General features: G+C 36.2%; 1 protein-coding gene across 1 annotated transcript in view; it reads right to left on the reverse strand.

Annotated features, from left to right (window-relative positions):
• Positions 1 to 2,420: 2,420 nt before the first annotated feature.
• The window catches only part of LOC126473364 (2-iminobutanoate/2-iminopropanoate deaminase-like), a 57,697-nt gene continuing 43,863 nt past the window's right edge, over positions 2,421 to 16,254 (reverse strand). The window contains exons 4-5 of the mRNA XM_050100372.1: positions 12,954 to 13,009; positions 2,421 to 2,550 (exon numbers count right to left, since the gene is read on the reverse strand). Coding sequence (XP_049956329.1) covers positions 2,491 to 2,550; positions 12,954 to 13,009 — 116 coding nt within the window. The 3' untranslated portion in view covers positions 2,421 to 2,490. The remainder of the gene's footprint in view (positions 2,551 to 12,953; positions 13,010 to 16,254) is intronic.

A 16,254-nucleotide genomic window follows, 5' to 3' on the forward strand; every position in this document is an offset into this window, starting at 1 on the left:
ATTGTCATTACGCACTGTATTATGAACTTAAAATTACTTTTATCATAAAGATATGCTGCATTCAGGGGGCGCAGTGCAGCACAGCTAAATATGATTCCAGCTAAATATGATTTCCAGCTTTGTGTTTATCCCAGCAGTGTCTAGTGTCCATGATTATGCTAGAGCTTTCTGAGGTGCTACATCATGTTTCCTCCATGCCTTGTCACAGTTCAACAATCCTTTGCGGCCATGAGAACCATTTCTCATATGCACTATGCAGTTGTGAGAAGGTGTGTTCATGAGCTTTGGTATTAAGAGATGGCCGCAACATTAATTCATACAATTGTGTTGTGCTGTATATGTTACCTTATCGCGACACTTTGACCCAATACTTACCGGATTAAAGTGCCACAATAGGATAACATTCACAGCATGACACCCCACTGAGGCAACTCCTCACAACTGCACAGTACATACAAGGAGTGGTTGCCACGGCCATGGTGGGTTGATGAACTGTGACACAGCATAGAGGAAACACATTGCAGTGTCGTCGAGAGCACAAGCACGCACATGGACAATGATGAGATGAACGTTTAACTGGAAATTTGGCCGAAGATCATCAGCTAAGAGTTACAGAGTAATACTTAAATGTACTGTGCCACTATTCCCCCTGTATGCTGGATAACATTTCAATAAAAATAATTTGGGCTTTTCAATGTGTAATGCCATTATTATGACTCCACTATCTTGATTGTAGGGTTCACAATCATATAATAATGACGATTGGTTTGTGGGATGTTCAACTGTGCAGTCATCATCGCCCTTTCAATGTCTCAATCTTTGCATGGTCCAATTTTAGCCATATTCACAAATGATGATGATGAAATTATGAGGAAAACACAAACACCCAGTCTCCGGGCGGAGAAAAATCTTCAACTCGACCAGGAATTGAAGCTGAGACCCTGAGATACAGAGGCAGTGACATTAGCCACTAGACCATGAGCTGCACATATAATCGTATAATGTTTTATAGTGGAACCATATACAAACACGGAATGCAGATATGGCTGTCTAGATTTGCTATTCTGCTTTTAAGATTTCATTACAGTGGGGACTGGTTTCTTTGTTTTATTGTGTGATCTTGTAAATTTAATATTTTATTCTGTTTTTATTCTTCGGGGCAAACAGAGCAATCCAACAGGATAAATCATTATGAGAGAAGTGTGACATACATGGGGAGTACCTATTCAATTGCCTCCTGAACAATATCAGCAAAATAAATAACATTAATATCTTTAAGGACACAGAAATACTGGGAAAAAATCCATTTTATTGCATAAATGAATTAAATGATTACTGCAAAGAAAAATAAAAGATGTGATAAGAAGTAACCATCAGTCAAGTCAAAGAACAATAAAAATGTATGTACAGAAATTTAAATGAAATGGAAATATTCATATACTGTGAAAAAGAACTAAGTACACTGTACAATATCATAAACGTATTATGCTGTAATCTATGCTATAAATGCTCTAAGTTGTAGAAAATAGTTATTGTATAATCAAAATGTCAAGGCCTGCATGTAACAATAAAAATGTATCACCTTAAATACATCAGATGGATAAATAATTAAATAACTGCATAGATATTTTTTGGCAGTGACTCTTAATAAGGAAAAAACTGTTCAGACGGGGCATTTATTACCAGCCACAATTTACAACTGTTTAAAGCTTGTCATTGACCTTCACTTTTATTTTTTGACATTTCTACATGTATAGTGAGTGTGATGGCTGTATGAAAGTTCTACTCCATACTTTTGCTATTGTTGAGAAAATATTTTGTAAAGATTTCTTAAATTATTATTGTTATTGTTGTTGTTGTTAGTATGTACTGTGCTTTTTTTATCTTAAGATAACCTGAGGATGGTATTGTGTATCTGGTAGCCAGTAGGCAAAATAAAAAGAAAATTGTCACTATAGACTATAACAATTAAATTTTTCTGCCCATCTTGGTTGTTGTTCTAACAGGGAGTATGTTGTTAATCTTGTATGTGGACTCCTTTAGAGGAGATATTCCATCACTAGGAAGGTGATAAGGATGTAAAACATGTTCAAAAATTCTAAAACAGATTGACATCAGTGATATAAGGTTATAGTTGTATGGAATGTAACGATACCAGAGAAGAAAAGTTTCTACTCACCATATAGCGGAGATGCTGAGTCGCAATAGGCACAATAAAAAAATGATACAATTAAAGCTTTCGGCCATTAAGGCCTTTGTCAGCAGTAGACAGACAGACACACACACACACACACACACACACACACACACACACACACCTGCAGTCTCAGAGCTGAGACCACAGCTCTCTGAGACTGCAGATGTGTGTGCAAGTTGCATTTGCGCGTGTATTTATACTAACTTTTGTGTTGGGAATAAAATAAATAATAAAGATATTTTTATTTTGTTATACATAGTATTTTATTTGCATCATAGTTTACTGTCATATAGTCATTGGATTGTTTCCATATCTCCTGCCACAGCAATTGCATCGACTTCTATCTTAGCCGCCTGAAACATTTCAGAAAAACAATGAGAAAACACACACACACACACACACACACACACACACACACACACACTTTGACAAAGAGGTGAAATGAAATAGTTTTCACTGATCATTTACTCTGTACCTTCATCTCTCTTACTGAGAATGAAAAGATCCTTTTCTTAAAATATTTAGAAAGTACAGAAAGTGTCAATCCACTAGCAGAAGTACTACAAAATGTATGTCAACAACGTATCTAATCAATAAATCTGTTTGCACAATTCTGAGTCTATTGTCTACTATCTTTTAGATTAAATTTAACTACTTGCAATGCTGCTGCCAAAAACACAGCCAAATTATTAATTTTTGATGAGGTTCAATACATACAGTTGAGTACTTACAGAATTTCACAAGCTATAAAAATTGTCTGCTCAGTCAAATACAAGAAGTAGATAGCATGAAGTTGTTGATACTACTGATATATCATAGCTATAACTTTAAAGCTCACATCTTGGAACTAATGAATTGCCTTCATTCAACTACATTTTTGGTATGCATAATCAGCATGTGATTTAAAAATGAAGAAACTAGTTTAGTCTGCATAATTCTATTTCTTAATGACTTATGGAAACTATTTTTAGGATATCCAACAGGATACAGGATAACATTTTCAGAATACAAATGTGTTATAAGAATTAAATATGGTATTAGTTCTAGAAAATCTTCCAGATACCTCTTCAACGTAATTTGAAAAGAACTTCTGCTGTTCTACTGGCATCAATCGAGTGCATTTCATATCCATTGTCCCAGTAATAAAGTATTAAATAATAAAATAACATTGGTATTTTCTGTTGCCTACCTAAGGCATTTGATTGTGTGACTCGGTATTATCCTAGATAAATTGAAGTTTTATGGGATTGATGGTACAGCCAACCAATGGATAATGTGATATCTGACCAAAAGAATGCATGAAGATGTACTTAGTAATTCAACCAATATAGTCTGGGGACTTTTTTTCAGATGACACTAGTACTGTAATCAATCCAAGCTTGCATACAGAAACTGAAGACATTGTGTAAACAATGTTCTTAAAAGTATAATTCACTGGTTTTCTGCAAATGGTCTCACTCTGAATTTTAACAAGATAGCATATTCATTTCCGTAAATCTATAGATACCATACCACACCAATGGTAAGTGTAAGAGTGAGGAAATAATAAACAGGCAAGCACTTCAAAAATTTTTGGTGTCCATGCTGATGAGAATTTAAACTGGAAAGAGCATGTTCTGGAGCTCCTAAAACAACTAGTTCAGCCACATTTGCACTTAGAATCATTGCAAATCTTGGGGAGAAACAAATCAGTAAGATGACATATTTTGTATTGAGTATTTTCATTCAGTAATGTCATATGGAATAATGTTCTGGGGTAACTCATCTTTCAAAAAGTTGTCATTGTTCAAAAATGTGCTGACAATGTGTGGCACTCATCCATGATCATTTTGTACACATCTGCTTAAGGAGTTGGGCTTTCTGACTTCTGCTTTGTAGTATAAGAAGTTTTTTTGTAAATAATCCACTGCAGTTCAAAAGAAACAATGATGTACATAGTTACAATATCAGTAGGAAAAATGACATTCATTACTACACACTATGAATGTCAAGTACAAAAAGCAGTGCACAATTCTGCAACTGCAATTTTTGTTCATTTACCCCAGAATATAAAATTTCAGATAGCAAAGTAAAGTTAGAATACAAACTTGGAAATTTTCTTCTTGATAACTCCTATTCCACAGAAGAATTTCTTATTGTAATGTGTAAAAGGTAGTGGGTAGGGATTACTGTCTTTTTTTATATCAAAAAAATTGAACATGAAACTAGCTACTTAACTATGTGTAAAGGTCTTGTATAGGTGATTGTAATTACCGTGTGTACAGCAAAGTGTTGTGTTGTGCTGTATGATGAACCAGTGGAAATGGTGAAACCTGGTGCTGGCACATAGCCTACTCCTCACAAATAGCACCAAAGAGTTCACCAACACTGCAACACACCCTCCCTCCACAAGACACTTGGCCTAGGTTTGGAACTTAATACAGGACACTGGCACAATGTCTGGTGATCAGAGACTCCATGCCACCATCTCTCATCTTTCTGGTGATTTTTTTTTTTTTTTTACCTGTATGATTCAAATAGCTACAACTGATTTGAGCACCACTGCACTGATGTCCATTAGCAACCTTAACTACAGAGGTAGATAAAATAGCATAAATATAACACTAGTATCAAAAATAACCTGTACAGAGACTCAAGGGCTTCATATTAGTACAAACAGGAGATACATGGTACATATGTATTTGACAATGTTTAAAGCCATATTAAATGTAACATGGCTGAAGTAGTGGAGTCTAAGACTTAATTCCAGGAACTCTTGCTTCACTGAATAGTATTCATAGACATCCATAAAATGAACATTATAAATTATTTTATAATTAATATCAGCCTTGTACTAACATTATGAAAGATTACTTTAAGTAAATTCATTGTCTTACATTTAGAATGTATACTCTTTATTTCTTTCCACAGCTAAGACAAATGAAGGCACATCATTTCTTGGATCATATAGTAGACAGCAGCCTTTTCAGTAGTTGCAGGGGCAACAATCTGGAAGATTGATCTGGTAAAATTAGACAACATTGCCTTGCTATGTGAGTCCTGCAAACAGCTGAAAGCAAGGAGAAACTACCATTTCATTTCCTAAGGACCTGTAGCTCTACCATAATGTATAATTATGATGACATCCTCCTGCATAAAATATTCCGGAGGTAAAATAATCCTCTATTCAGATCTTTCAGTGGTGACTAAACAAGATAATATTGTCATCAGGAGAAACAAAACAGGTGTTTTATGAGTCAGAGTGTAATGTTAGATCCCTTAATCGAATAAGTAAATTAGAGAATTTAAAAAGGAAAACTGATAGGTTGAAGTCATGTAGTGGGAATGAGTAAAGTGAAGTAGTTATCAGCACACTATCAAATAGATGAATGCAGGAATAGGTATAACCATGAACAAGAAAACAGGAATGCAGATAAACTAGTATGAACAGCACAGTGTGTGCATTGTAGTAACCAAGACAGATTGAAGCCAACACTCACTACAGCATTACAAGTTTCTTTGATGACTAGTTCTGTAAATAAGACTGAAAGAATGTACAATGAGAAACGAAATTATTCATATAGTTACAGGGAACACAAAATTGTGATGGAGTATCAGAGTTTGATAGCAGGAGCAGGGAGAGAAGCAGAAGTACCAGAAGAATATGAACTAGAAAGAGAAATGAAAGGGAAATCCAATTGACAGAATTTTGCACAAATTTAGTAATTGCTAATATTTGGTTTAATAATAATGGCAGAAGACTACACATGGGAGATACCTGGAGACACCAAATGGTTTTCTATATATGTAATGGTAAGGCAGATTTAAAAGCCAGTTTTAATCTGCAAAAGATTTCCAGAGGGACAGATGTGGACTCTGACCATAATTTATTGATTATTAACTGAAGATTAGAACTGGAAAGGTGCAGGAAGATAGGAAATTGAGAAGATGGGATCTGGATAAATCAAAAGATCCAAAGGTTGTTGAGAGTTCCAAACAAAGCATTGAGCAACAATTGAATAAAATGGGGGAAATAAATACGATAGAAAAAGAATGCATAGCTTTCTATATATATATTAAAACTCAGTAAGTGAATGGGCAAAAGGAATCCAGAAATTTAAATAGTGATACTGAAAACAAACGCAAAATGGCAAAGCAGGAGTGGCTAAACAAGAAATCCAAGGCTGTAGAGGAATGAATCAGTGGGGAAAAGATAGACACCACCTGTAGGACAATTAAAGATGACTCTGGAGATGAGACACACATCTGTATGAATATTAAGAGCTCAGATGGCAATTTCATACTAAGCAAAGCTGGGATGGCTGAAGGATGGAAGGAATATATAGTGAGTCCATACTAGGGAAACAAATTTGGAGTCAATATTATAGGATGAGAAGACATGTAGTTATGAGACAATACTGTGAGAGAATTTGATAGAGCACTGAAAAACTTAACAAAATGAGACCCCTGGAGATGATAACCCCCAGAATTATTGAGATCCTTGAGAGAGTTAGCCATGACCAGAGTCATGCCAAAGTGATACTGCATCCTTGGCAGAACTGCCAAAGCTGTGCCTCATATTCAGCAGTCTCCTCCTACCAGCCTCCCCACCATGCTTGACTTTGTAATGGCAAAACCGCTTTGGATAGGGATAGAATTATAAACCTCTTTGGCTTTGGTTGTGTACTTCTGCAGACTTTCTTCCCATAATGTTTAATATCTTTCACCGAACCAGACAGAAAACTTGATGCTACATCAAGGGTAGCACTCTTTCCTCTCAGCAATTTATTAGTACAGTCCAGCTGCTTCACTTTATGCTAGAAACTTTATGAGACACACATGAGTAGGTGTTCTGGAATCTCATACCAATGAGATGCAATACTTATTGTGTACCACACTAGCCCAAATACAATCTCCAAACCATTAACTGTTTCATAGAAAATACAAGACTTGATGGTAATCTTTTAACGTATTTTTCTGGGCAGATCTCTTACAAACATTATTAAAATTGCTTTACTTACTCTTTAGGCATTTCCACATGCAGCATAATTTTATAGGCAGGTATGTATTTGTAAACTCCTGAGGGACCAAACTGCTGAGGTCATCAGTCCCTTTATAGGCAGGTTAAAGTGTAAATGTAAAGATTGCAGTTGCAGGCACACCCATGTGATAAGCCTTGGTTTACATTCTCAGAATTGTATTTCAAATAAAAAGTTGCACACAACATCTAAAGACTGAACTGACCATGTTTACCAAAATTTTACAGCATAGAAACTGAACAGAACAAAACCTGAAAATAATGCCGAGTACAGATGTCTTCAAAAGAATGCATTATATTCATTTGTGAAAGCGTGGTAACATTTCATTTTCTATGTGAGCTTGTATGGTTCCAATACATTGTTTAGTGGGTCTAATACATTATCCTAGCACAAGGTCTTATGTGTGGGTAATAACAGTTGCACAGTAATAAATATTACCCAGCAAAGCAATCTTTAGATCTGATCAGGTTGGCAGCATCATCATAGTTATATAGGAGAAAGAGAGATAAAAAGATAGTAACAGTGTATTATACACTTTGACTCTTGTATTCATACAAGTTGGCAATGGTGCTGTGGCAGAAGCCTGTTCAGCAGGCCACCAGCACTGTATAGTTACCATCTTGAGAATGAGCACTCTGCAGTGAAACGGGGCAGGCAGTCATGTGTGTGTGGTGCAGCTGTTGCACAAGCTCTGTGATGTCTGCCAAGGAATGACTATGTCATGACTGTAAACATTCTGTCTATACATATATTAATGACAATTTTGTAACAAAATATCACTATTAGATGTCTATAGGAATTTTTCTCACCCTAAATTTCAATATCTTTACTTGTTTGAAAACACAATTTTGTCTCTCTCTCTCTCTCTCTCTCTCTCTCTCTCTCTCTCTCTCTCTCTCTGTGTGTGTGTGTGTGTGTGTGTGTGTGTGTGTGTGTGTGTGTGTGTGTGCGCACTTGCATCAGATTTTTTATGGAACAATGAAGAGAACTTTCAGAATAGCAGACACTAGACAGAAGTAACATTGCTTTATGGAAGTGTGTGCTGGATGGACACTAATGCAACAGGAAGCCAAAAGAATAGAAAATGCGGAATAGAAGTGTGGTGGGCTCTACATCATTGAATAGGGGGAGACATGACAACATTAGAAGAAAACTGAGGACGTTTAACCTCAATAAAGAAACTATAAAGCACAAGAGGAAATGAAAGGAACATTTGTTAAGAGGCCAAAATACTGAAGACATTGCTCAACCATAAGCAGAAAAATGCAAGACGCAATGCTGAACGAATGATGAAGACATGGCTAGACCAACACTTTTGAGGATAGAATAAAAGAACATTTTAATTCTTGATCATGATGATGCTTCACACCTGTTCTGTTGTGTGCACAGAGTTTGAATTGTTGAGCATGACATACCCTTACAGGTTATGCAACTCATTCTAGCTTGGAAATATGCCATTGACACCCCAGCCAAGTAGGCGGCAGCTGTATAAACATTAACCATGTTAGCAATAGATGAGTGTTGGGCAGCAATTTTTTTATGATGCCAGTTGGATGAAATGACATGGGAGAAATGACTGTGACAACAGTGTGCATTTACAGTTGCAGGAGAAGGAAAAATGCTTTTGTAAGCAGAAGGTAGGAAAACAAGTGGTATGAGAATCCATGTACCTCTCCTGGTTCATTCTTAAAATATCTTTCTTTGCTTCTTGTTTCTACCTCTCCCTTACCCACATTAGTTTCTCCACCCCCTTTCTGCCGGCAACCTTGGCTGGAACCTATCTCACCACGCCCCTTGGTACAGTCCTGGCCATTACAGAACAACTCCACCTGGTGTGCAAGAAATATAAGACAGGCAAAAATCTGTCAGTGTTCAAGGAGGAGGTAATAACTGCTATTTCAAAGAAGGCAGCTGTTGACAGTTTTGAATACTACAGAACTGTCAGTTTAATATGTCATGGTTGGAAAACACTAACATGAATTATTTGTATAAGAATGTGAAGACCGGCAGAAGCCAACCTCTGACAAGATCAGTTTGGGTTCTGTAAAAGTATTGTGATACAAACGTTAATACTCATCCTATGACTTACCATAGGATATAGATAAACTTACATTTATAGCATTTGTAGATTTAGAGAAAGCTTTCGAGAATGTTGACTGGAATACATTCTTTCAAATTCCGAAAGTATCAGGGATGAAATGCAGAGAGCAAAAAATTATCAGCAACTTGTACAGAAACTCTACTACTTATAAGAGTTGAAGGACATGAAAGGGAATCAATAGTAGAGAAGGGAATTAGGCTAGGTTGTAGCCTAACCTTAATGTTATTTAACCCACACATTGCACAAGCAATGACAGAAACTTAGGAGAAATTTGGGAAGGGAATCACAGTTCAGGGAGAAGAAAACTGAGGTTTTTCAATGACATTATAATTCCATCAGAGATAACGAAAGACTTTGAAGAACTGATGCATGGAATCAGTAGTACTAGGTGTCCCACATAAAACCAGTACACCTCACGTACTGATTAGTCATCTCTAGTTGAAGTGGTCGTGAAGTGGCAAAATTGTCTCTAAAGTTGACTACACTGCATTTTACCAGAAATTTGAGTGCTGCTGTATGTTTGTGCATCAGTTGTTGTGATAAGCTCATGTTGTTGAGTTGTTACAGAAATGAGGCAGTTTGCATTAGAACTGTGAATTGATATTGTGGAATGTTACATAGAGACATGCTTCATCAAGCAATGTAAAGAAATGTTTCATGTGAAGTACCCTGGTAAGAAGCTCTCCACAACCAGCATTGATGAAGATCTGTACAAAAAATGAAGGGCTGTAGGATCTGTCCAGAATGTGCAGAGGAATAGGTGACCAATAGTGAAGACCCCTGAACCTATAAATGGAATTTATATGGACAACCTATAAATGTAATTTGTATGGACATTGCGAGAAGTCCCTGCAATTCGGTAAGCAGGTTATTGCTGCAGGCTGGTGTATCTCATATTCTGTCATTAAGCACTAAAAGATGTGAAATGAAAAGCCCGTCATGTGAGTGTGGTGCAAGAGTTGAAATTTGAAAGCCAGAAAGAGAGTTCCTTATTGTAACTGGCTGTTAACATCAACTGCTAGCAGATACTTGAACCCCTTACTCAGATGAGACCTGATTCCATTTGTCAGGTTACATAAACTCCCAGAATTTCAGAGACTGGTCACAGAACAATTCACATATTTTGCGTGAAGAACCTCTCCACTCAGAGAAGATAAGCATTTAGTGTGTGTTGTCTGGCATACGCACTACTGGCTCCATATTTTCCAATTACACCTTAAACATTGCCAGATATGTATTAATCTTTGACTCTTTCTAATCACCATTAACTGCTACAGAGAAGTTGTATACAGGATTCCAAAAAGATGGAGCAACTGCTCACACATCCAACCAAAGCATGGCCCATATCATCAGTGTGTTCCCTGAAGACATACTTGTCAGTAGAGGCCTCTGGCCCCCAGGTCCTTAGATTTAACATCGTGTGATTTTTATTTATAGGACACACTAAAAATCAAAGTATATGTTGACAATCCTCACACAATACATGGTCTTAAATGGAACATTACTACAGAAACCACAACATCATGCCGGCAGAATTACAGTGTGTTGCTGGTAATGTCATCACACAAAGTCAGCGATACCTGGGTGGTGATGGCCACCACATCCAGCATGTCTTATAAACTGGTTACCACACAGTTTTTTTAACATTATTGTTATTTGTTATTTTTTAGTTAGTTCACTGTTACTTGAATCTCTGGCATGAGGTGTGTCAGTTTTAAGTGGAACACCCAGTACCATGAAAACAAGCTGAGAAATGAATATCAACAAAAGTAAAACAAAGATGCTGGAATGTAGTCTAATTAAATAAGGTGATGCAAAGGGAATTAGATTAGGAAATGAGACATTAAAAGAGGTAAGTAAACATACAGGTCACCAATTAACCTAATTAAAGCAGCAAGATATACTGAATCAGGAGTACAGAATAATACATGGCAAATAAACTTAGCTATCTCTTCTATAGATTTCTTCTAGAGAATAGAAACTTTTTTCAACCAAGAGCTCCTTTAGCTTACTTTTAAGTAGTACATTATTACATCATAGACACTTAATATTACTTGGAAGAGCATTGAAGACTTTTGTGCTTGTGTATTTTACACCTTTTTGCACCATAGATAAATTTTTCAGGTCATAGTGTATGTCACATCATCTTCTTGTGTTATGATGACAATAAGTTTCATTCATTTCATATTGAGGAGGGTTGTGAAGTATGAATCTCATGATTGGAAAGAGAGATACTGAAGTAGTGGTTAGTATTTGTAATTAGTTTTTCTGAGGTTTATTGATAGAGAATTTACTGTGAGCCAATTCAGAAGATCCTCAAGTAATTGGTTGGCATTTAATTCTAGGTCAGGGGTTATCTTATTGTCTATCACAATATTTGTGTCATCTGCAAACATTGTAAAGTTGCCTGCTTTGTTTGACAACAATGATAGGTCATTGATACATGAGAAATAGTGAGGGACCCCAAGGACAGGAACTTGTGGAACTGCATAATTCTCTGTTCCCCAGTTGGACTCTACCCCTCCTACCTGCCTAGTGTCACCAGCTAACTTTTTTGTTGTCTCCCTGTAGACAGGATTTGAGCCAGTTGCCCATTTGTCCTTTGGGTCCATAATGGCATGCATTCTCTATAAGTATTCTATGGTTGACACAGTCAAAGGTTTCAGACAGATCACAAAATATGCCCACAGCCAACGTCTTCTTGTCATGGCATTCCAAAATGCTATTGGTAAATGAAAATATAGCTTTGGTTGTGGAGATATCTTCACTGAATCCAAACTGGGTTTTACTAATTATTGCAGAGTTTTCTAGGCGACTGACTATCCTGGCATATATTAATTTTTTGAAAACTTTAGGAAACTTGGTCAAAAGAGGGATATGATGATAGTAACATCTGAGGCATAGTATTTTTCTATTGGGGCTTTACAATAGCATACCTCATTCTGTTGTGGAAGATAACTTGTTTCAGAGAGGCATTGAATATCCGAGCTAGGACTTCACTGAACTGATTTTGCATCAGGCTTTTAGCAGTTTGCTGGACAGACAGAAAGGTCTGATATATCTCTGGAATTTGTTTGAGAAAGTTCACACTAAATTCCCCAAGCACTATCATCTCTTTTGTGTTTGAATAAATATATTAGGAGAGTGTCTAACTTCAAAAATAGACTTAAGTTCACTGAAGGTGCTCTGTGCACTGTAACTACTGATATGTGTTATTCAAAGACAATTATATGGCACACTCTCACAAATGTTGTTCTAAACAATAATTCTGCACATCAATTGCTCAACACTTGACGCCGTTTTAAACGTAAATGGCAACACCACCTCTTTCTTTACTCACTCTACAAAATGATGTTGCTAAAAAATAATTATTTATCACAAGTTCCCGAAAGCACAGAAGGTGGGCATAATGACTCACGGATACGAGAAAAGTGTGAGGGGCTAAAACTGTACTCGAAGACCTAGGCATAAGTGCAGTAAACATGTTCAAATATACATGTCACATAAAAAAAAAAACAGAATTCAAATACTGTTATTACTGAAATTAATTAGCTGCTAGTTCTATCACTATCATTATTTCTCCACTGTGAACAAAGCATTAAATAGAAATGCAATTTAGTATCTCAGAAATACATACCAATGGTAACTTTGCAGCTTGATACGAAATACGGGCTGGGTATGGTTCCTTGAAAACTGCAAAAATTGAGAAATTTCTTAGCGTTTGGTGAAAAATTAGTGCTTATTATTGATCTAGAAAACACATCACTATGAAGATCTCTTTACTGTCATTAAAACTGTGCAAAGGCAAAATTCTAAATGTTGCATTATCTTTGACATAAAATTTAACTGTATCTCAAAGAGTTTAACTAACAATACAAAATGTTGTAGAGACTTAAAATTTTTGTTGTTCTAAATTGTTAAAAGTGAGTAAAGGTTACAGTTACATAAAAAAAACCACAGTATCATCAAGTATTGTTTTGCAACTTTTAGTACATATTACTGAAGACCTTACATATAACCTTCAATATATAGTTCACTGGAACCTGCAACAATTTGAGCAATATGTATTGGATATCTGCTTGTTCAGAAGATAGTAAATCTCTTGGAGCTGGTACTACAACTATTTTATGGCATACAGTAATATTCAATAGACTTTTCAATCTCAATAACAATGCCTGCATGTGTGTTTCATAGGAGACAGTAAAGACTACTTCATTGAGGACATATTGCTGACTAATTTTTACTGGCTGACGTATTATCTGCTGTCTGGACTGTTCCTTTTTTGTTCCTTTTCCTTTCACGATGAATCCACTAATTAACAGTCATTGTCATTTTCAGTTCGAAGACTGGTCTGACACAGCTCTCCATGCTAATCTATTCTGTATGAACCTCTTATCTATGAATAACTACTCCAATCTACATCCTTCTGAATCTGCTAATGGAATTCATCCTTTGGTCTTCCTCTACAATTTTTAGTCCCTCACATTTTCCTCCAATACTAAAATGGTGATCCCTTGATGTTCCACAATGTATTCTATCAGTATCTTTTGGTCAAGTTGTGCCATAAATTTCTTGTCTCCCCAGTTCTATTAAGTACCTCTTAATTATTTATGTGATCTACTAATCTAATCTTCAACATTCTTCTGTAGCACCACGATTTGAAAGCTTCTGTTCTCTTTTGTCTAAACTGTTTATTGTCAATGTTTCACTTTCATACATGGCTACACTCCAGACAAATACTTTCAGAAAAGACTTCCTAACACTTGGATCTATAATCACTGTTAAATTCCTATTCTTCAGAAATACTTTTCTTGCCATTGCCAGTCTACATTTTATATCCTCTCTATTTCAGCCATCATCAGTTACTCATCTACTACTTTAAGTGTCTCTTTTGCTAAGCTAGTTCCCTTAGCGTCATCCGATTAATTTGACTACCTTCCATTATCCTTGTTTTGCTTTTGCTGATGTTCATTTTACATCCTCCTTTCAAGACGTTGTCCATTCTTTTCAGTTGCCCTTCCAAGTTCTTTCCTGTCTGGCAGAAGTACGTCATCAGCAAACCTCAAAGTTTCTATTTCTTCTCATTTTATTTCATGTCAAATCTCATCTTTATCTGCATCCACTTCCCTTTCTATAATATTGCTTCAAGTTTACTCCCTTGTATAGACACCATATGTACTTCCACCTTTCAGCTTTTCCGCCTTGTTACAGCATAAAGTCAAGTGCCAGCATGCCAGTCTGAAACGAGAGAGCAGACAGGGCTGTGAAGAAGACGTCAACCAATCGGCACGCTGACCGACTCCTCTCCAGGAAAACAATGTGAACGGCAGCACCCTCCATGCGAAGAGGACACTAGCGCCATGCTGACTGGTTGTGCCCCACTTCTACAGCAGCATCGAGATTAGGCACTTCAAGATCAGCAACTTAGGAATTGTATGTACTGAAGGACATTGTTTATTTTGTCTGTCGCTCTTTGCTCGCGACATCTGTTTAACACAAAGTTAAGCCTTGTAATCATTTCCTTTTGTAATAAAATTCATTAATACCATTTGCTTGAATTGTTGTCTAGCAATCCAAGAAAGCAGGTTTCGTAGGCACCTCATATTTGATGAGTAGGATCCAACACATCTGAGCTCTTGATATTCATACAGCTGCTTCTATTTTCCCCAAAGACCTCTTTAATTTTCCTGTAGGCAGTATCTGTTTTTCTGCTAGTGAAATATGCTTCTAAATTCTTATATTTGTCCTTTAGCCATTCCTGCTTAGCCATTTTGCACGTCATGTCAATCTCATGTTTTAAACATATTTATCCCTTGCACCTGCTTCATTTACTACATTTTTATATTTTTGCCTTTCATCTGTTAAATTCAATATATCTTTTGTTATCCAAGGATTTACACTAAGTCTTGGCTTTTTACTTATTTGGTCCTCCGCTGCATTCGCTATTTCGTCTTTTAAAGCTACCTGATTTTCATCTACTATATTCCTTTCCCTCCACTCTAGTCAAATGCTGCCTAATATGCCCTCAAACTCTCAGTTGATAACCAATAAATTATTGTCTGAGTCCACATCTGCCCCTGAAGATGTCTTACAATTTAAAATCTATTTCCTAAATCTTTGTCTTACCATTATATACACAATCTGGAATCTTTCAGTGTCTCCAGTTCCTTTCCTTGTGTACAATCTTTTATTATTCTTAAATAAAGAGTTTTACAGTGTTGCAGAATACTTATGCCATTAAATTTGTATATATTGTTATTCATTATCAAAGATGTAAAAATGTAAGCTAAAGGTGTAGAAAAATAAGTGATAATGAATGCTAATACTTTGACATGTCCTATACTAAATGTACATTTACTGTACACAATGTAATCTTACAAGATCAAATAAAATTCAATTCAAAATTCAATTCAATTGAGCAATGATTAAATTATGCTCTGTGCAAAATTCTACCAGGAGACACACTCATTCCTTTCCTCCAGTCCAAATTCACCTACTATTTTGCTTCTCTTCTTTTTCCTACTATCAAATACAAGTCCCCTATCACAAATTTTGATCTCCTTTACTTATCTGAGTAGTTTGCTTTATCTCATCATACATTTCTTCAATCTCTCCATCATTTGTGGAGTTAGTTGGTATATAAACTTTTACTACTGTGATTGGTAAGGGCTTCTTGTCTACCTTGGCTACAATAATGCATTTACTATGGTGTTCATACTATCTTACCTGTATTCCTATTTTCTTATTACTATATCCACTCCTGCATTACTGCTATTTACCTGTATTCACCTGAGAGTAAGTCCCATTCCATCTATGGGTGAACGTCACTAGTTCCCACTATATGTAACTTCAACCCATCCATTTCCCTTTTTAAATTTTCTAACCTATGTGTCCGATTAAGAGATCTAACATTCCGCACTCCAATCCATAGAACACCA

This window comes from Schistocerca serialis, chromosome 4 (assembly GCF_023864345.2).
Source record: "Schistocerca serialis cubense isolate TAMUIC-IGC-003099 chromosome 4, iqSchSeri2.2, whole genome shotgun sequence".
Taxonomy (NCBI): Eukaryota; Metazoa; Arthropoda; class Insecta; order Orthoptera; family Acrididae; genus Schistocerca; species Schistocerca serialis.